At 45.7% G+C, this 22396-nt stretch overlaps 1 protein-coding gene across 3 annotated transcripts in view; it reads right to left on the bottom strand.

Annotated features, from left to right (window-relative positions):
* Nucleotides 1–22396, bottom strand: part of LOC311129793 (plakophilin-4-like) — a 129588-nt gene that overhangs the window by 42637 nt on the left and 64555 nt on the right. For 2 of the 3 annotated variants that reach the window (XM_084162239.1, XM_084162240.1), the window contains exons 4-8: nt 15100–15134; nt 10741–10866; nt 10213–10415; nt 9212–9761; nt 662–856 (exon numbers count right to left, since the gene is read on the bottom strand). In XM_084162239.1, coding sequence (XP_084018365.1) covers nt 662–856; nt 9212–9761; nt 10213–10415; nt 10741–10866; nt 15100–15134 — 1109 coding nt within the window. The remainder of the gene's footprint in view (nt 1–661; nt 857–9211; nt 9762–10212; nt 10416–10740; nt 10867–15099; nt 15135–22396) is intronic. The other variant, XM_084162241.1, reaches the window with a different exon arrangement.

Here is a 22396-nt window from a genome sequence, read left to right as displayed (position 1 = left end):
TGACACACAGGTAATTGACTCTTTTGTGGCTTGAGTATCAGCCCAGGCCTGTCTCCTCTCCTGTCTCAGCCCCATCTTTGACGGAGGAGGGAGGAAGGGAAGGATGGAGAGACAGGCTAACATGCAGTCTGGCTGGGCTGGATGGCTGTCTGGCTTGGGCACAACGTGTTCCCGGGGGAGATTGTGTGTGTGTGAGTGAGTGAGTGAGTGAGTGAGTGAGTGAGTGAGTGAGTGAGTGAGTGAGTGAGTGAGTGAGTGAGTGAGTGAGATAGAGAATCTGGGCCAGAGTGGGGCTCTAACATATATAAACCATGACAGAGTCATTTTAAATGAAGGAGACTGCTCTCTCCTCAGCATCTGTTTCTCACTAATGCTGCCTGTCTGGCCTCATGGGTGATCAAATCTGCTTATTAATGCCTTGATAGCATAATGTTTGCATTAGTGTTCTTATCAGTGCACATTGAGATGACGTTAGGGTTGCAAAATTCCGGGAACTTTCCCAAATTTCCCAGGTTTTCCAGAAATCCCAGTTGAAAGATTCTCGGCATTAGGAAGGAATAAGCAGGAAATCCAGGAATCCTCCAACCAGGATTTCTGGAAAACCTGTGAATTTGGTGAAAGTGACAGCCATTTTGCAGCCCTAGTCATGTGGTTCCCGTACCTGAGGGCCCCCTGTAGATGGCGCTCTGCGAGGTGTGGTTGAGGTCCACGGGGCCTTGGTGGCTTGGGCTGCGGTACAGGGGCCCATGGAAGGTCCTGTCCTCGTAAATGGGCGTGATGTGTCGGTCAGGGGACATGGCTGACCTCAGGTCCTGGCCCAGCTGGCTGTGCTGACTGGCGTACGAGCTCCGCATGCCTAGAGGGAGGGGGGCGGGAGGCGAGGGAGGGTAAGTCTGCATCCCAAATGGCAACTTATTCCCGATATAGTGCACTTGTTTTGGGCCCTGGTCAAAAGTAGGGCACTATATAGGGGACAGAGCCCAAGACAGTAGTACAGGGTTAGAGACTGCCACCGGCCTCGTGCGTCTCCCTGTGTGTCACCCCTAATCCCCATTACCATCACACAGTGACAGCACTGGAGCTACTACACAGCAGCACACACCACAGCTACAATTCAACTGTGATGATTCAGACACTCTGGAACTGCTAGCGAGAGCTCGGAGAAAAACTCCTTGTTATCCGTGTTGAAGTTTGATAGTTTAGCTGCTAAAGACTTAATTGAAATGAATTCAGGGTTCATTTCCAATTCTGTGTAATGCTAAGGCAGTAGTGGTATGTAGTTTGTCATGCTGCACCGCCCCAGCTCTCCTCTCCACCCTCTCTCTTAATGATCCAGCTTTTTAGTAAGCACACTCTCTTCTCTCTAGCAGCTCTTAGCTGAACAATTAACTCTTAGCCATACTTCTCATAGTACCTCTCTGGCCTAGGAGGAAATATATAGTGAAATATAGCCCAAAGCCTCGACCACTAGTTGAAACCACCCAGCAGTGAACTCAGCATAATGTTTCAGTATGAGAGGCCACACCTGGGAAGAGTCCCAAATGGCACCCTATTCCCTATGTAGTGCACTACTTTTGACCAGGGCCCATAATGCTCTGGTCAAAAGTAGTGCACTACAAAGGGATTAGGGTTCCATTTGGAACACAGACCCTGGGTCTTGATAGGATAGAAGTTGCCTTCCCCATTCTCAGGATTTGTAGTGAGAGAGAAGAGATATAGGCTAGTAGAACAAGGCTGAGCCAGAAAATGTCAGGATGTGGGCAAGCGTGTTTCTGGAAATGGAGAGGGGGGTTCTCTTCACCATAAGCTCACCTACCAGGGGGAAACCCCACTGAGGTCAGTCAAATTACAAATTCACACCAGATTAATTACTATGACAATAGTATTTGGGGGAGTCGCAGCGTAGCATGGCTGACTAGCTGACTGACACGAGGGCTGGTTGGTCCAAACGTGGAACAAATGTCGCGTCCCAAATGGCACCCTATTCTTTTTATAGTGCACTACTTTTGACCGGAACTCTATAAAAGTAGTGGACTATATAGGGAATAGGGTACCATTTGGGATGCATACCAAGTCAACAGCAATCATGCAGCATATGCTTCTCTGTATCCACACGTATAAATCCAGCCGGCAGTTATTACCGCGGCGGCCGGCCCAAAGCTCCAGGGCCATGTTCCTAACACCATGATACCCTCTGTTCCCCTCAGCACCATTATTTTGGGCTCCGGTCTAACACCGCTTGGCGAGCTGAGGCTCCAAAAGCTGCTCAACACTGACGTTGTCATGCGTTAACGAGATAAATTAGGGATTCTTATCGGAGTTCAAAATGAATAAATGAATATTAAATATATAAATATTTTTCCAGGAGTGTTGAAGCCCAGTGAGGCAGCTAGATAGATACTCAGTAGCAACACACTGTTCTCCTCCGCCTCAGAAACAGGACCAAATAAACATGACCTCTGGAGCATCCGCAGTGTGCCTTCACCTGTGGCGAGAGAGACCCGGGGAGGGGCTTCGTCTCTGGGGGGATGCTGCCGCGAGACCCCTGATAACCTCCAGCTTCGCACACTAACTAATGAACAGCTAAATTACGAGCCAGTGGATAATAAACCCTATTCAAACAGCTTACTGCACGACATGGAAAGCATAGCTACTGCCATCCACTAAAACGGTATTTCCCCATGGGTTAAAGGTAGTGACATCTATTGCATTGTTTCAGCGAGGATGAGGAGGGAAAGGAATCAGGGCTACACAATTCCAGTAACTTTCTCAAAATTCCCAGGTTTTCCCTCCTGATTCCGGGAATCGTCTAACCAGGATTTCCGGAAAACCTGGGAATTTTGGTGAAATTACAGGACATTTACAGCCCTAGGAGGGACTTGTCATTGTCGAGGTTAATGTGTGCTGCTGTGGCGACACATCCAGGCAGTGGCTCAGTCAGTCAATCTGCAGCGCTTCAGACAAAGGTGTTCCGTTTGGCAGTAAATCACTTTGGCTTCTCTTGTTCAAAGGTTTCCGACTATAGAGGGGGAATATCAATGAGCCGGTGTAGGATCACAGCCTGCCACAGCCCAATAATCGGCTAAACCCATCGGACATGAGGAAGGCATTCAGTAGAACCGTAGCTGGAGAGGAGAAGAGAGGGAGGAGAGGACTAAATCTCACAGAGACAGGAGCATCCATGCATATCCATTCCTGCTCTGCTCTACAGGCTCTCTCTCTCCCTACCTTCATCTCTCTCTCTCTCACCATTATAAACCTTAGCACGCTAATCCCTGTGCCATTATTCTGCTTCCCTGGTGAAATGTAGCATTCAGGTTCGGAAGCAGCTGCAAATTGTCTCTGAAAATAATATATGACCGTCTGTGGTGAACATTGATGGCGTGTTATACTCGTTTAATGCTGCCTTAACCTCCTCCTGTGGCCCAAACAGATTGTACTTGGCAGAGGCTAGACGTACTGTAGGGAGGTGGCGGTTTGGCACACTGACTCTGTAGAAACAAACATTTAAATGGATGCAGCTGACTTACATTCCTGGTCCAAAATAATTCTCTAAACCTTTTCTCAACAAGGAAGTAACAAAAGCAAAATCCACGAAAACACTAAGTTCCGCTCCCAAGAAGAAGATTACACAAGTATGGAAAGCTGAAGGCTTTAACTCTACACCACTGTTTCCGTAAACCGAAGCATTTAGGCATGGGCCACCTGCATAGAGGCTGTTGATCGACATTTGCCTTTGCTCTCCTCCAGTGCTCTGAAATGGACATTGGGCATAATGGCCAAACTACAGGGAAGATTTGTCTTCATCTTCCAATTTTCAGTGGCAGAGAGGAGAAATGACTTCCTGCCAACACTGGACCAGTTGGGGAAGAGGAGGGGAGAGCAGGGAGTGGGAGGTTCGTGGTCTGGGTCTGGCCAGAGACAGAGAGGGAGAGGGAGAGAGGGCTGCAGCCTGCAGACTTCAGGTCGGGCTCAGGATTCAGCTTTCCGGTGGCATTTGTCAACTGAATGCAAATGAGCGCAGGCGTGTGAACATCCACATCCCTGTCACTGCTACTGCTGACATAATCCAAGGGACACACAGGCAGTCCTGGCCCAGATGAGCACAGGAGAGGACCTGTGCCATGATGCCATCAAAGCACATACAGTACATGCGGTAAGAATTCAGACCCCTTCACTTTTTCCACATTTTGTTACGTTACAACCTTATTCTAACATTGACTAAATTAATAAAAATCCTCATCAATCTACATACAACACCCCATAATGACAAAGCAAAAACAGGTTTTTAGAAATGTTTGCAAATTTATAAAATAAAATAAATGGAAATACCTTATTTACATAAGTATTCAGTTCCTTTGCTATGAGACTCAAAATTGAGCTCAGGTGCATCCTGTTTCCATTGATCATCCTTGAAATGATTCTACAACTTGATTGGAGTCCACCTGTGGTAAATTCAATTGATTGGACATGATTTGGAAAGGCCCCACAGTTGACAGTGCACGTCAGAGAAAAAACCAAGCCATGAGTTCAAAGGAATTGTCCATAGAGCTCCGAGACAGGATTGTGTCGAGGCACAGATCTGGGGAAGGGTACCCAAACAATTTCTGCAGCATTGAAGGTCCCCAAGAACACAGTGGCCTCCATCATTCTTAAATGGAAGAAGTTTGGAACCACCAAGACTCTTCCTAGAGCTGGCCGCCCAGCCCAACTGAGAACCCAATGGTCACTCTGACAGAGCTCCACTGTTCCTCTGTGGAGAAGGGAGAACCTTCCAGAGGGACAACCATCTCTGCAGCACTCCACCAATCAGGTCTTTTTGGTAGAGTGGCCAGACGGAAGCCACTCCTCAGTAAAAGGCACATGACAGCCCGCTTGGAGTTTGCCAAAAGGCAGCTAAAGGACTCTCAGACCATGAGAAACAAGATTCTCTGGTCTGATAAAACCAAGATTGAACTCTTTGGTCTGAATGCCAAGCGTCACGTCTGGAAGAAACCTGGCACCATCCCTACGGTGAAGCATGGTGGTGGCAGCATCATGCTGTGGGAATGTTTTTAAGCGGCAGGGACCAGAATCGAGGGAAAGATGAACGGAGCAAAGTACAGAGAGATCCTTGATGAAAACATGCTCCAGAGCGCTCAGGACCTCAGCCTTGGGCAAAGGTTCACCTTCGAACAGGACAACGACCCTAAGCACACAGCCAAGACAACGCAGGAGTGGCTTCGGGACAAGTCTCTGAATGTACTTGAGTGGCCCAGACAGAGCCCGGACTTGAACCCGATCGAACATCTCTGGAGAAACCTGAAAATAGTTGTGCAGCGACGCTCCCCATTCAACCTGACAGAGCTTGAGAGGATCTGCAGATAAGAATGGGAGAAATTCCCCAAATACAGGTGTTCCAAGCTTGTAGTGTCATACCCAAGAAGACTTGAGGCTGTAATCGCTGCTAAAGGTGCTTCAACAAAGTACTGAGTTAAGGGTCTGAATACTTATGTAAATGTGATATTTCCATGTTTTTTTTTAAATACATTTGCAAACATTTCTAAAAACCTGTTTTTGCTTTGTCATTATGGGGTATTGTGTGTAGATTGATGAGGGGGAAAAACATTTTAATCAATTTTAGAATAAGGCTGTAACATAACAAAATGTTGGAAAAGTCCAGGGGTCTGAAAACTTTCCGAATGCACTGTATGTGACTTTGTGCCAACTAGTTCCTTTGGGGGCAGCTGGGTGCGAGGTGGCATGGGGGTTTGGGACAGAGCAGATAGCCAATTCAGACAAGAGCTATTGGGCTTGACTGGCCAAAGTGGCCAATGTGTTTGCAGACTTTGCACCTTAGAGAAAGAGTTTTAAAAAGCCATTTGTGTCTCGGGGAGAGATCACCAGTCATCGTATGTGGATTATGGCCATCAGCACGAGAGAGAGAGAGAGAGAGAGAGCGAGAGAGAGACACTGGGCAATGCAGTGATATAATGGCCTCGTGGAGATTATTATTCTTGGGCCCTGATTTACAAAAGTTCAAGAAAGTAATGGTAAAACCACAGACTTACTTGGTCTGGAAATGATAACTCTACACTTTAAGGCATTTCTCCATAGCCGTTTTAACTTCTGCCCTATGTGAATGGGGTTTTAATGCTTGTAAAAGGAAATAGGTTGGAAATGATGATCATGCTACGAACAAAAAGGTGACACGCGTAGTCCCCACAGAAAAAAACATACATGCCATACTCAGACACTAATGTAGGGAGAAGTTGCCCCTAGACGGTGATCTTGGGTCAGTTTGGCATTTTCCCCAATAATGGTTAAGGTCAGGATTGGGGGAGGGGAAGCTGGTCCTAGATCTGTACCGAGGGGAAACTTCACCCCGGACCCAAGCACATTATGAGGGGAGGGCAACATGATGAAGTTAGAATTCACCTTGAAGGTCATCATCTACCAGGAGGTCTGTAGATATCCAATGGCAGGAGGAAAAGTTGGTCAAAAAACACACATTATATCAACCTTTTCATGATAAAAACATGGAGAAATATTGCTACTACCTGGGACTAAAGGCTAGGTATTGCCAGGGACCTCACGATATTGTCATGTTACTTAGGTCCCGATACGATTTGTTTTGCAATTCTCACGACTCTATATGTATTGTAGTTCGATACTGTGATTTTATTGCGAGGGACAAGAGGGAAACGAGGGACGAGAGCATTAGCTCACTATTTAAAAAGAAGATGAACAAGCTATTGGATGAAAATTACCTGAGTTTTGGCACAGGTACGAAATAAAAGGAGTCAAGTATAAACGTCCAAATATATATTGTATATCGTCCGAAATAATATCGGGATGTATAACTGTATAGATTGTTTCACTAGTGGGACAGCTGAAATAATTCAAAGTAACACAAAGTCATATGAATATTAGTTTAAAGGCGGGCACAATAGACCGTATACAAATAACGGCAGGCACTCAGTAAAATGAGATAGGCCTTGTACCGGAAATTGGCTGCATGCATTTCTATATTCATCTGCAAAGCCGTCCATTATGAAAACAGGAATAATTTGCAATTTGCAGGAAAACCCTGCAATAAACCTCTATGTTTCATACAAGAACGCCTCAAAATATCAGAAATTATTCTGGAGTGGAAAACATGGTTGTGTCCCTAATGGCACCCTTAGGGCTCTGGTCAGAAGTAATGGACTATGTAGGGAATAGGGTGCCATTTGGGCCGTTTCTTACGCTTTCTGATGTTGCTGGGCCTTGTTTTCCAATACTGCTTTGTACCAGGAAGAGAATCCCCTACTGTGAGGAATTATAGAACATAATTTCATTTAAACTGTTTTACACCACAGGGATCTTTTCTTCCAAAGAGGAACAAAAACTCGACAGAAAATGTCTGATAACACGCACTACACAACCCTCGCGTCTCCAGATGGAAATGACAAACGAGTAACGAATGCTCATTTCTGATGCAGTGGAAGAAGAAAAGCCTCTGCAGCAACATAGGACAATCATTCTAGAATTCTTCTAGCATTCTTTCTTTAGACTCCCTGTCAAGCAGCTAGTATTTACGGGGCTTTGAAATGTAAAGTCAGACTCCTATGGCTGACACCCGCGAAGAGAAATTACAACAGATCTATCAATCAACACACAACATATGAATTACTTAGAGGAGTTGTCAACCAGAGCACACTGATTCATCTCAGGGGGATGGCAGGCAGGCATGCTGGCACCCTTCTTCATTTTAAATGAACTTGACAGGGGAAACAAAATCTAACTTGACTTTAACGCACGTATCTTATTTATGCACTTGGGATCAAATCGGATAACGTACACAAACAACAAAGTCCAAACAACGGCTTTGTCTTTGGTATGTCAATACATTATTTCTCGACTCTGCAGTTTGCTTAAGAAACCCCAGTCTTTTTCTAGTACTAGGAGTTTTTCCCAATGGATGTAGGCCTATTTGCATTCATTCTAGTGCAGTGGCAGTATATCCAACTGTGCGAGTGGATGGATGGATCATGCCAAACCCTTCAAACAGTGGCCTGTGGTTTATGACGCGAGTCTACATGAGAGCGAGGGTCTGGCCTTGGCCCATGCCACAGATTGACATGGACTGCGTCCTAAATGGCACCTTATCCCCTATATAGTGCACCACTTTTGACCAGAGGTTGACCAGGGTCCATAGTGATCTGGTCAAAAGTAGTGCACTATGTAATGAATAGGGTGCCATTTGGGATGCAGACAATGGGTCTCTGGGCTGTGTGCAGTGACTCACTGTGTGCTGCAGCATGCCAATGGAAAAGCATTGACAGCTGAGCCTCAGACTGGAGTCCAACTCTGATTATGGGGAGAGGACTTTAATGTACTTATTATCAGAACAGACTCAATTCGTCGCGGCATGGACTCTACAAGGTGTCAAAAGCGTGTTGACTTCAATGCTTCCCACAGTTGTGTCAAGTTGGCTGGATGTCCTTTGGGTAGTGGACAATTCTTGATACCTGTGGAGGCTGCTGAAGGGAGGACGGCTCATAATAATGGCTGGAACGGCGTGAATGGAATGGCATCAAACACATGGAAACCATGTGTTTGATGTTGTTGATACCTTTCCACCTATTCCGCTCCAGTCATTACCACGAGCCCGTCCTCCCCAATTAAGGGGCCACCAACCTCCTGTGCTTGATACACACGAGAAACTGTTGAGCGTGAAAAACGCAGCAGCATTGCAGATCTTGACAAACTGGTGCGCCTGGCACGTACTACCATACCCCGTTCAAAGGCACTCAAATCATTTGTCTTGCCCATTCTCTCTGAATGGCACACATACACAATCCATGTCTCAATTGTCTCAAGGCTTAAAAATAATTTTTTTACCTGTCTCCTCCCCTTCATCTACACTAATTTAAGTGGATTTAACAAGTGACATCAATAAGGGATCATAGCTTTAACCTGGATTCACCAGGTCAGTCTATGTCATGGAAAGAGCAGGTATTCTTAATATTTTGTACACTCAATGTATATAGTGCACTACTTTTGACCATATAGGGCCCTGGTCAAAAGTAGTGCACTATATAGGCAATAGGGTACAATTTGGGACGCATCCATTATCTCCTGCCCTGTGGAGGCATGCATGTATTATCTCCAGAGAGAGTAGACACTTGGAGAGAGTGAGCACACCCACTCTAGATATGTGTACAAAGGGGAAGGCATAAGAACGGACCTGTGAAGCTGTCAGGCCGTGGGATCATCCTCTCGTAGACGTCATAGCTCTGGGCTCCGTAGGGTTCGGAGTCGTGGTGGATCAGCGAGCGAGGCAGTGTGGAGCCATAGTGCTGGGGCTGGGCCGTCATGCTGGAGCGCACCGGAGACACCGACGACCCCACCGGCTGCTGGGTGAGGGGGCCGTCCACCATCGTTAACGGGGACCCCATGCGCCCCGATGCCGACCCCAGGTAGGGCGAGGTGGTGCGGCTGGCGCTGCCCGAACGGGAGTGTGCGCTGCCCATGCGGCGCAGGGCTGCGGGGGAGCTCTTCTGGGTGTTGTAAGGGGAGCCTGCTCGCTGCGCTGAGGGCAGGGTGGTGGAGAAGATACTGGACAGGGGCTTGGGCTCTGTCACGATGGGGGAACCGTAGTTGCTACCCATGGTGGCCCTCAGGGAGCCGCGGGAGGGGGACACACTGCTGCCGTAGGCTGGGGACTGGGTCCTGGAGGGCACCGAGCTCACCCTCCTCATGGCTCGACCCGGCGCTGCGGCAGTTAACACTGGGGCCTGCCAGGACAGACAAGGACAAACTACTGAGCAACCACCACACATTTTAACATCACATTTAATAGAGCCCTAAAATCCTTTTACGGTGATCTTCATTAGACATTCAACATCTTCACAGAAAATATTAATGCCTTAGGGGAATATTCTAGGTCCTTTTCATCTCTCTTTTCTCTAACTTCCACCTCATCTCCCTGTGACTGTGTAGCCAGCAGTAGCATCTGTGTGCTCAATAGCAGTCAGAGTCATGACCATAGAGCTCATCTCCTATCTTTGCCATTTCCGCTTCTGTGACAGCATGCAACTCTCTATCCAACTCTATGGCTGGGACTGCCGCAGACAGTGTTTCCTCTATCCAACTCTATGGCTGGGACTGCCGCAGACAATGTTTCCTCTATTCAACTCTAGGGTCGTGACTGCTGCAGACGGTGTGCCCTCTGCTTCGTGTCCGTACCTGGACCTGTGCTTGGCCCTCAGCCCTGGCATTCCTCAGGAGGGTGGAGGTGCCGCCTGTGCCCGGGTACGAGTGCTGCATCCTCAGCTCGGCCTTGGCCAGATTATTCTGGTTCTGGCCGCTGAAGTAGCTGCTGGCATCCTGGTAGCCACTGTCTGAGTACGAGTTCATCTGGGTGGAGCTGCGGGAGTTCCCTGTAGACCCTGAGAGACAGAAGGAGAGAGGAAAGGAGGGAGAGAGGGACAGAATGAGAGAGAGAAACAGAGAGGGGGGGGGGGAGAGAAGGTGAGGAGAGAGAGGAGAGAGACAGTGTGAGTGTCCTCAAAACACTACATGACCTTTAGCCAGTCCACACAGTGCTAATGACCTCACACAGTGGCCGTTTCCACCTCCCTACCCTCCACACTGTAGCGTACTCATTCAAATTATAGACAGAGGGAGGGGAAGAAAAAAGAGAGAGGAGGGGAAGAGAAAAAGAGAGAGAGCGCCACAGTGGAACACGAGGTTGCATTAATAACAGACCCTCACTTTCATGGAGCGAGGTCTGCTCTGGGGAGTAGAGGACCACCTGCTCCTGCTCTGTTCTGAGGCGATAGGTGGGCGACTGAGAGCTGTCCGTCACCCGAGACTTGGTCTCCCCCGAGGTCGAGGCATCTGGGAAAGGGAGAACGAAGTCAGTGTTGCTTGTGTGGCCCAGTTGGTAGAGCATGGCAACGTTAGGATCGTGGCTTCAATTCCCGCTGGGGCCACCCATAGGTGTATGCCAATAGGAAAACGTAGTGTACGAACTACTGTCACTTTGGATAAAAGCGTCTGCTAAATGGCATATACAGTGCCTTCGGAAAGTACTTTTTCCAAATGTTGTTACGTTACAGCCTTATTCTAAAATGGATATATATTTTTTTATCCTCAGCAATCTACACACAATACCCCATAATGACAAAGCGAAAACAGGTTTTTATAAATTTTTACAAATGTATTAAAAATAGAAAACAGAAATACCTTATTTACGTAAGTATTCAGACCGTTTGCTATGAGACTCGAAATTTAGCTCAGGTGCATCCTGTTTCCATTGATATGTTTCTACAACTTGGAGTCCACCTGTGGTAAATTCAATTGATTGGACATGATTTGGAAAGGCACACAACTGTCTATGTAAGGTCCCACAGTTGACAGTGTTTGGAACCACCAAGACTCTTCCTAGAGCTGACAGCCCAGCCAAATTGAACAATCGGGGGAGAAGGGCCTTGGTCAGGGAGGTGACCAAGAACCAGATGGTTACTCTGACAAAGCTCTAGAGTTCCTCTGTGGAGATGGGAGAACTTTCCAGAAGGACAACCATCTCTGCAGCACTCCACCAATCAGGCCTTCATGGTAGAGTGGCCAGACGGAAGCCACTTCTCAGTAAAAGGTACATGACAGCCCTCTTGGAGTTTGCCAAAAGGCAGCTAAAGACTCTCAGACCATGAGAAACAAGATTCTCTGGTCTGATGAAAACCTGCTCCAGAGTGCTCAAGACCTCAGACTGGGGCGAAGGTTCACCTTCCAACAGGACAACAACCCTAAGCACACAGCCAAGTCAACGCAGGAGTGGCTTCGGGACAAGTCTCTGAATGTCCTTGAGTGGCCCAGCCAGAGCCTGGACTTGAACCCGATCGAACATCTCTGAAGAGACCTGAAAATAGCCATGTAGCAACGCTCCCAATCCAACCTAACAGAGCTTGAGAGGATCTGCAGAGAAAATGCAAATACAGGTGTGCCAAGCTTGTAGCGTCATACCCAAGAAGACTCAAGGCTCTAGTCGCTGCCAAAGGTGCTTCAACAAAGTACTGAGTAAAGGGTCTGAATATTTATGTAAATGTGATATTTCCTTTATTTTATTTTATTTATTAGCAAAAATGTATGGGGTATTGTGTGTAGATTGATGAGGAAAAAACCAATGTAATACATTTTAGAATAAGGCTGTAACGTAACAAAATGTGGAAAAAGTCAAGGGGTCTGAATACTTTCCGAAGGCACTGTATATAGTGGTATATATATGGAAGAGCAGAATGCAGTCCAGTTGCAAGAAAGGATACATAGAAGTTAAAGAATTTTGCTTCAGGGCAATAACATCAATTCCACAACATTCATTTCACACTCGTGTAAATTCCGAATCATTACGTTTTATTATCATACTAATTCATAGGCCAGACATTTGTGGTGCTCCTATTTTGCGGTGCCAGGACACTCTGATGAAAATCCGTCCTCAAAACAGTTTTCAAACTATAAAGTTTCCCGGGTTAAGTCCCAAATGGCACCCTATTCCCTATGTAGTGCACTACTTTTCACCAGGGCCCATAGGGATATATAGGGAATAGGGTTCAATTGAGAACAGACTATGAGAACAGCCAGTGAGGCAACGAGGAGGAGGATTACCACAGTAATGTCTCTCATAAACTGCTGCACAATGTTGCTCCACAATCAAAATCGAGTTAAGCGTGACAGACGTGAATGAGTGCCACTGCAATAGTTGGAACAATGGGATGCACGCATTGGCAGTGAGTTAGCGAGACAGAACTGGAGAGAGGGGCCTTGTTGGCTGGCATACATGTATGGATGAGGAGGGAGGCTGAATTCCATGGAGAAGGAGACCTATGCTGTTCCTCTCTGGCGGGGCTGTTTGCACAGATCTGTTAACACTGAGGCCTATAGCTTGTTAGACAGTCTGACGGCTTGTGCTCCCACTTGTGTCTCAGCCACCCGTTTCTTTGCCAGGGGTCCGCCGTCTCTGCTCGACGCCGCCGCCTCTAGCTGTATGGATTGGCTGCAACTATGGTACCTCAATAAATTCTGCTGCTGCTATCATTAGGGCGGACGTGAAATTATCGCTAAACCACTGTGAGCGCCGAGGAGGACACTTAAATCTTTCAAAAGGCCACGTTCGCCATGTGACTGATTTCCATAGCGGAAAACATCATTAAAAATTAATGCGGAGGATAAAACTAAATTGTTAAAAGCAGTATTTACAGAACAAGAATGGGAAATTATCTGGAAGGGGTGTAGCTTCTGTCCAAACAGCAACTGTATTCCACAAAAAAAAAATTACAAAAATAACCCTGGGCAGCGTCTATTCCGCGTTGGGTTCAACGTGGGTTAAAATGCTGTGGAAACAACATTGATTCAACCAGTGTGTGCCCTGTGGTAAGCTTCACACATCCCTCCTGCTCCTCATAGCATATTAGGAGTAACTTTTCAGGCAGACAGTGACCCTTTCTGGTGTTTTATGTGCAATTTCTGCCCTCAGGGCATCTTTACTGAGCACTGACCCTGTTTGAGAAATGAGACTATACACAATGAAAGAGTGTTACATCCCTCCATCCCTCCACCTGAATGTTGGGATTAAAGTGTGCATGCGTCACACAGGGCTCTGGTTAAAAGTAGTGCACTATATAGGGAATAGGGTGCCATTTGGGACACATCCTGTGCCTGTGCTGTCCCCATGCTCGAGGTGAAAGAAAGCCTCTCTCTCTCTCCACAGTAACACTTCCTACTGAAATTCACAGGCTGGCGACGGGCGAATGGGATGGGAGCCCAGTCAGACATATTCATTATCCTCTACAGCAGCACACTGCAGCTCATTCCACTGCAATCACACTCTCTCACCCACAACACTTTACGGCTGCATCCCAAACGGCACCAAATTCCCTATATAGTGCATTACTTTTGACCAGGGCCCATAGAGCCCCCATAGGGGGCTAAAAGTGGTGCACTATATAGGGAATAGGGTGCCATTTGGGACGCGGGCTCCAACTCTGGCTCTTAACGTAATACAGGGTGGAGGAGTTCCAATCCAAGGGTGACAAAATAATACCCTGTGTATTAACTCAGACCATTATGGCTAGACAGCTGATTAAACGGTGAGCAACAACAATTCTCTCTCCTCATCACAGACAGGCTGTCTCTCACTTAATATCTATAAACATCAGCTATCATTTCTGCTTCATATTTGGATTAGAAAAACACATTACTGTGGCTAACGACGATTTATCAGCTACAATAAGGAAATCAATATTCATTCAAATAGGATGCGCCCCAAATGTCAACCCTATTCCCTATATAGTGCACTACTTTTGACCAGAGCCTTATGAGCCCTGGTCAAAAGTAGTGCACTATAGAGAATAGGGTACCATTTGAAACCCATGTCCTTGTCCTTACTGTATCCCTCTGCTAATCATGCTTTTCAGCAACAAACCAAATGAAGCAAGTGGAAAATTCAAAACAATACTGTGACAAGCTATATTAACATTCCCAGTGCATATGTACAATCATAACCCCATAGGGTCCCTCTGACAAGATCCGCAATAAAAGATGAATGACGACTGCAGAGATTCACTTAGTTCCATCATACAGTTAATAAGTCATGCAATACATGAGTAAAATGCACTTCATTATCAATTCGAGCAGCAGCAGCAAAGCGTCTGGGGATCCTTTAAGTATGTGACAATAAAAACATCTATTTTTTATTTATTTTTTGTCATCTCAGGGAGTTGGAGAGGAGGGAAAGTGGGAAGGTATTCAGGTTTGAGAGGGTGGGATTAACTTGAGATAAGTATTGAATCTAAAATGTGCCAGAGGACACTTATCAAGTCAGTCAGTATCCGTATGATATACATTATCTATGGCATGGTATCATGGTATGGTTTTCAATGTTTAACAAGAATAAGTATCTCTATATATGGTGATTGGTGACATGGGATGCATCCCAAATGGCACCTGATTCACTAGTGCACTACATTTGACCAGAGTCCCATAGGGCTTTGGTCAAAAGTAGTGCACTATAAAGGGAATAGGGTGCCATTTGGAACAGTGGCATGGTGTAGGTAAGGAATGATGAGCAGGCTTTACCTGCAGATCTCCAGGGGAGAGACTTCTCAGACGAGCTGAAAGACAAAACAGAGAGAAGGATTTAGATATGTACTCAGTGTAAAATTCATATGGAAGACATCCTGCGGAGATCTTAGATTTGTACTCAGTGTAAATTTCATATGGAAGATATCCTGCGGAGATCTTAGATATGTACTCAGTGTACATTTCATATGGAAGATATCCTGCGGAGATCTTAGATATGTACTCAGTGTAAATTTCATATGGAAGATATCCTGCGGAGATCTTAGATATGTACTCAGTGTAAAACTCATATGGAAGACATCCTGCGGAGATCTTAGATTTGTACTCAGTGTAAATTTCATATGGAAGATATCCTGCGGAGATCTTAGATATGTACTCAGTGTAAATTTCATATGGAAGACATCCTGCGGAGATCTTAGATTTGTACTCAGTGTAAATTTCATATGGAAGATATCCTGCGGAGATCTTAGATATGTACTCAGTGTAAATTTCATATGGAAGACATCCTGCGGAGATCTTAGATATGTACTCAGTGTAAATTTCATATGGAAGACATCCTGCGGAGATCTTAGATATGTACTCAGTGTAAAACTCATATGGAAGACATCCTGCGGAGATCCTTAGCACGCTTTTGAAATTGGCCTATTCCAGGGGTACTCAAATACTATTTGAGAAGGTCACCAAAATTTCCTAGGTGGCAAAGGCCCAGATGGATAATGTAATTTATTAGCATAGTAACAAACCCCTACCTCGTAACCCATGCTACCTCAAACTGTTCACACCCCTCTTGTTGGCAGATAACTTTTGCAGTTTTAAAGCTAATTTCCTGCAAATTCTACACATTTTGCATGGGGCAGAGATTTATTTTGGCTGTTTAAAGCTAATTCCCTGAAATTCTATGCATTCTTTTGTCTTATGTGTGTTTATGATACCAGGGGTCGAAGCCAGACCGAGTAAATATATATATATATACACACACCACCGGTCAAAAGTTTTAGAACACCAACTCATTCAAGGGTTTTCCTTTATTTGTACTATTTTCTACAATGTAGAATAATAATGAAGGCATCAAAACTATGAAACAACACATATAGAATCATGTAGTTACCAAAAAAGTGTTAAACAAATCAAAATATATTTTATATTTGAGATTCTTCAAATAGCCACCCTTTGCCTTGATGACAGCTTTGCACTCTTTTGGCATTCTCTCAGCATTCTCTCAACCAGCTTCACCTGAAATGCTTTTCCAACAGTCTTGAAGGAGTTCCCATACATGCTGAGCACGTGTTGGCTGCTTTTCCTTCACTCTGCGGTCCGACTCATCCAAACCATCTCCATTTGGTTGAGGTCAGGGGATTGTGGAGGCCAGGTCATCTGATGCAGCACTCCATCACTCTCCTTCTTGGTAAAATAGCCCTTACACAGCCTGGAGGTGTGTTGGGTCATTGTCCTGTTGAAAAACAAATGATAGTCCCACCAAACCAGATAGGATGGCGTATCGCTGCAGAATGCTGTGGTAGCCATGCTGGTTAAGTGTGCCTTCAATTCTAAATAAATCACAGACAGTGTCACCAGCAAAGCACCCCCAACACCATAACACCTCCTCCTCCATGCTTTACGGTGGGAAATACACATGTGGAGATCATCTGTTCACCCACACCGCATCTCACAAAGACAGAGATGTTGGAAACAAAAATCTCTAATTTGGACTCCAGACCAATAGACACATTTCCACTGGTCTAATGTCCTTTGCTCGTGTTTCTTGGCCCAAGCAAGTCTCTTCTTCTTATTGGTGTCCTTTAGTAGTGGTTTCTTTTCAGTAATTTGACCATGAAGGCCTGATTCACGCAGTCTCCACTGAACAGTTAATGTTGAGATGTGTCTGTTACTTGAACTCTGTGAAGCATTTATTTGGGCTGCAATTTCTGAGGCTGGTAACTCTAATGAACTTATCCTCTGCAGCAGAGGTAACTCTGGGTTTTCCATTCCTGTGGCCGTCCTTAAAGTAATGATTGACTGTCGTTTCTCTTTGCTTATTTGAGCTGTACTTGCTATAATATGGACTTGGTCTTTTACCAAATAGGGCTATCATCTGTATACCCCCCTACCTTGTCACAACACAACTGATTGGCTCAAACGCATTAAGAAGGAAAGAAATTCCACAAATTAACTTTTAAGAAGGCACAACTGTTAATCGAAATGCATTCCAGGTGACTACCTTAACACTTTTCTGGTTACTACATGATTCCAATTGTGCTTTAGATAAATGTGTGTCTCAAATGGAACCCTATTCCCTATAGGGCCACTAGGACTCTGGTCAAAAGTAGTGCACTATATAAGAGGATAGGGTACCATTTGGGATGCATTCAAACATTCACTTTAAAGATGAAATGGAAAGAACCTCTTATGTGCAGATGCAATAATGGACCGAAAGAAATAGAAAGAAACAGAGGTCATCGTTATGGCAGTGCAGCATTATGCCTACATACAAATAAGAAGTTTACAACCAAAAATGGAAATTAAATTCAAAATGGTTGTTTCTCTGTTTCAGAGGGGTTGGGTTAAATGCGGAAGACACATTTCAGTTGAATGCATTCAGTTGTACAACTGACTAGGTATCCCGCTTTCCCTTTCCTCTCTTGCCTCTCTAGTTGCGAAGGTGGTCTTTACTGCCACAACAGACAGAGTACGAGGACGATCATCCTTTTCCCTAAGGTTCCCTGAGGTTTGACTTGGTTATTTTTCATCCTCGTCGGTGCTTGAAAAACACACTTTGTGAATAAACGGAAAAGGTCAGGCTTGGCAATCCATCCTGGCTGAAGCTCTGAGAGGCTCTAGCGCAGCGCTTGTAGAGTAAATAGAAAACATATTGATCTCGGGGCAAAAATGCCAATGCGCCTCCGATAATAAAACATACAGATGGAAGCAGGCAAGCATGACCCGTGTACACACACACACACACACACACACACACACACACACACACACACACACACACACCTGGACGCACAGACATGGACGGACGCACACACAGATGGATGCACATACACGGACACGCGCTCACACGTACACACACATCTGACTGTTCTGAGTTACTGCATGTTGAGCATACACATATTTCTCAGAGATAAAGCAGCAGTTGTCTCCCAAGAATAATGAGGTATAAAGCTTAGCGGCCGGAAAGAAAGTTCATTTTAAAAACACATCATGGCCCTCAGACAAACACTGAGAGTGCGTCCCAAATGTTACCCTATTCCCTGTGTGGTGCACTACTTTTGACCAGAGCCAGCTGGGATAGCAGAGTCAAATGGATCTATAGGCAGGGAGTGTGATGGATGGTGGGGTCAGTTGTGCCTGGTCCTGGATCAGTGGGAAGGTGAGCAGGCAGGCAGGTAGATAGCTCAAACTCTACTGTGAATCCCAAATGGCACCCTATCCCCTATATAGAGCACTACCTTTGACCAGGACCTCGCAGGACTGGTCAAAAGTAGTGCACTATGTAGGAAATAGGGTGTAATTTGGGACGCACCCTCTGTCTGGGAAAGGAATTGTGATTCATTCTCCTCTTCAATGAGAGCGGCCATAACACTAGGCCCTGAGTAACTCCCCTATTGTAAACCTCAGCCACTTCAACATGATTATAAGGGAAGACCTCTCAAACCACAGCAGCACTAAACTAAAACACACAGAGTCCAAACCTGTAAAAGGTTGAACTAACAGCCACCTGGGCACAGCCAGCTTCAATTACATAAGAAAATTATCTTTAGCGAAAAGGACATAGTGAAAGCAATATACAGGTAATGATATAGTCATCGAGAATAATTATGTGAGCACTGGACCTTAAAGCAGGGTTCCCACCCGTATGCTTTCAAATGAAATATCTTAGCGGGTCATTATTGCCATGCACCTGCTGCTGCCGTTCGCTGGCTGTATCTTTCCATTCGAGGGGATGTTAAATGAGCTTATAGAATTAGGGGAGGGCAATCAGCATGCCAACGAGACGCAGGCAATTAAAAGAGGAAGCAAGGAGAGGTACGCTCCATTGAGCCATGGCAGATGAAGTGGCATAGCCTGCGTCCCATAAGGAGCACTACTTTTCAACAAGGCTCATAGGGGTCTGGTCAAAAGTAGTGCACTATATAGGGAATAGGATGCCATTTGGGATGCGGCCCAAACTCCTGCTACCATCATACCCAGACCCATCTCACAGTCACAGCCGCCTGGGTGGGTGGAAGGAGACACAGGCAGTAAACTGCTGACACCCACAAACATTACAAGCAAACCCATCCCTGACAGGAAAACTTAAAGCGCCACTGTCCATCACACCGCCATTGTTATTGTTTTTGATGACGAAACGGAGGTGAGGAGAGCCACGCAATGTGGATTTATTTTTTCCGTTGTTGTTGTAATATCTCAAATGGACGTGGCAGTTTCACCATGAATGATTCCAGCTTTAACCTCACAACCACATCACTCTGGAGGTAGGCTACAAAGGGGAAGTGTTTACGTCTTCCATTCCAGTGTAGGGTGAAGTTGCCCCTAGACAATGATCTTGGGTCAGTTTAGCATTTCCCCATTAATGGTTAAGGTTAGGATTGGGGGAGGGGAAGCTGATCCTAGATCTGTACCTATAGGAAACTTCACCCTGGAGCTTCCATTCCCCGGGTGAGAGGTCTCTTCATCAGTCTCAACCCACCCAGAAAGTTTAGCCGCTGGTCAAGTTGGTCCACCCCAGATGCTGCTGTCCTGGAGGTGTAATGAAATTGAATGAGCCTCATCAGAACACTTTAGCATGATGTCGCCTCTATTGATGGGCCGGATGGCCTATTGAGCTAAACGCTGTGACTTTAGGACTAGGGTAATCTCTTCCATTCAGACACAAAACGCCACGGGATCGCTATATTATTCCTTCTTCACAGGCTGTAAAAAGGTGTGAAAATCACTGCTCATGTTTTTTTTTACAGGGCTGTGGAGGAGGTGCTGGGTCTGTATTGATCCCACAGTGGAACGCCAATGACTCTCTCTCCCCCCGACTGATGATGGTGATGGCTTTGCTCTGGAGGCTGCTTCACTACAGACCAGGGAGCAGAGAGCGTTACCCAACCCTCCTCAGTACAGTACAGGGAGTGTTACCCAACCCTCCTCAGTACAGTACAGGGAGCGTTACCCAACCCTCCTCAGTACAGTACAGGGAGCGTTACCCAACCCTCCTCAGTACAGTACAGGGAGCGTTACCCAACCCTCCTCAGTACAGTACAGGGAGCGTTACCCAACCCTCCTCAGTACAGTACAGGGAGCGTTACCCAACCCTCCTCAGTACAGTACAGGGAGCGTTACCCAACCCTCCTCAGTACAGTACAGGGAGCGTTACCCAACCCTCCTCAGTACAGTACAGGGAGCGTTACCCAACCCTCCTCAGTACAGTACAGGGAGCGTTACCCAACCCTCCTCAGTACAGTACAGGGAGCGTTACCCAACCCTCCTCAGTACAGTACAGGGAGCGTTACCCAACCCTCCTCAGTACAGTAGAGGGAGCATTACCCAACCCTCCTCAGTACAGTACAGGGAGCGTTACCCAACCCTCCTCAGTACAGTACAGGGAGCGTTACCCAACCCTCCTCAGTACAGTACAGGGAGCGTTACCCAACCCTCCTCAGTACAGTACAGGGAGCGTTACCCAGCTCTCCTCAGTACAGTACAGGGAGTGTTACCCAACCCTCCTCAGTACAGTACAGGGAGCGTTACCCAACCCTCCTCAGTACAGTACAGGGAGCGTTACCCAGCTCTCCTCAGTACAGACCAGGTAGCGTTCAACAGCCCTCATTCAATACAGGGAGTGTTTCCCAGCCCTCCACAGTCAGTCGGGTCATTCCTACAATGCAGTGCCTTTTCTGTCCCCAGGAAATATAACTTATTATTTAGTGTAAAATGTGGATCCCAAAAGGCTTTAAATATAAGTTACGGTGTCCTTTACCTTTAAAAACCCCCAAATATGATTCTTGAAAGGGAATTTTATGCATTTTTAACTCTTTTTTTCAGTGGATGTGTTTTGCCATGTCCCCGGGTGTTATTCATCAACTTCCACAAGAAATATAAGGCAAAATCTTTCTTCATTATTTTATAGTCCTAGTTAAACTCTCTCTCATCAATAATGTTTTTTTCATGATTATTGTATTTATTATTATTATTTTATTTAAGATGTCCTGTGTGTCTCTGATATCACTTTTCACCCTGTTAGTTTGTTGCAATTCTCCATTGAAAAAAACAACCCTTCCTATAATGACACCACATTCAGGAAGTGTCAACATTTCTTTGGTGGGAAAACAATGGCGCAAAGCTAAATAAATATAAAAACTCAGTTGTATCTATTTTCCCATGTTTTATGTTGTTAGTCTGTATGTCACACACTCACATGTTTCCACCTTGTTAGGCTAAATTATAGAGAAAATTAACCACATTTCAAAATGTTAAAATATGTTTGATAGAGAAGTTAAAATCCTGTTCAAGTGTTCACCATTATGCTAGCTCAATCTTGCTCACTCACAGAGCTATGGCTAATTTAGGCTCCAAATGTCCACCCTATTAGGTCCCACCCTGTAGGATTATGCACCTAATAGGTTGGAAAACGCACCCAAAAGTGCCTGAGCTTGACCAATATGTTTTTATGAAAATGAAACATGTCCTTTTTCTGACAGAGAAAAATAAAAAATAAAATAAAAAAAATACACTTTTTCCCCCCAAACGTTAATAGGTTGGAAAGGCACCGCAGGGTAGGAATGACCCAGTCAGTACAGTGCAGGCAGCACCACACAGCCCTGCCAGCCCAGCTGTTGGCAGCTCTCCTGACCTCCCAAAGCCGATTACTCTGGCTAGGGTCGCCAAAAGGCCACAACCTCTTCCAACTGCCCATGGCCATCACATGATTGGAATTCATCATATAGAAGTGACCAGGTTCAAAATAACCCTGTAAAACCACTCACTGTTTTGATGTAGGGCTAAGCCTTGATCGATTGTGAGTGCTGAGAATATGACCAGAGAAAATTACCCCTATCATGTAGGTAGAAAATGGTGCTGGTACCTTGCTAACGTCAACAAATAGGATCAATATCATGACTAGATCCACTCACTGAGGCTGCAGAAGCCTCTTGTGGAGGAAATAGCAACAAATAGCCTGGTTGCCAATTTTGACAACAATTTTCCCTGTAGGACAGCCTTTGTATGGAGACTCTCTGGCCAGGCTTCTCTCTAATAACTGCAGCTCTCTGAGCCCTGGGAGCTATAATGGACACTCACA

This window comes from Coregonus lavaretus (genome assembly GCF_964263955.1).
Source record: "Coregonus lavaretus genome assembly, chromosome: 5".
Lineage (NCBI taxonomy): Eukaryota > Metazoa > Chordata > Actinopteri > Salmoniformes > Salmonidae > Coregonus > Coregonus lavaretus.
Note: the sequence above shows the minus strand (reverse complement) of the source record. Positions and strands in the feature narration are given on the sequence as shown.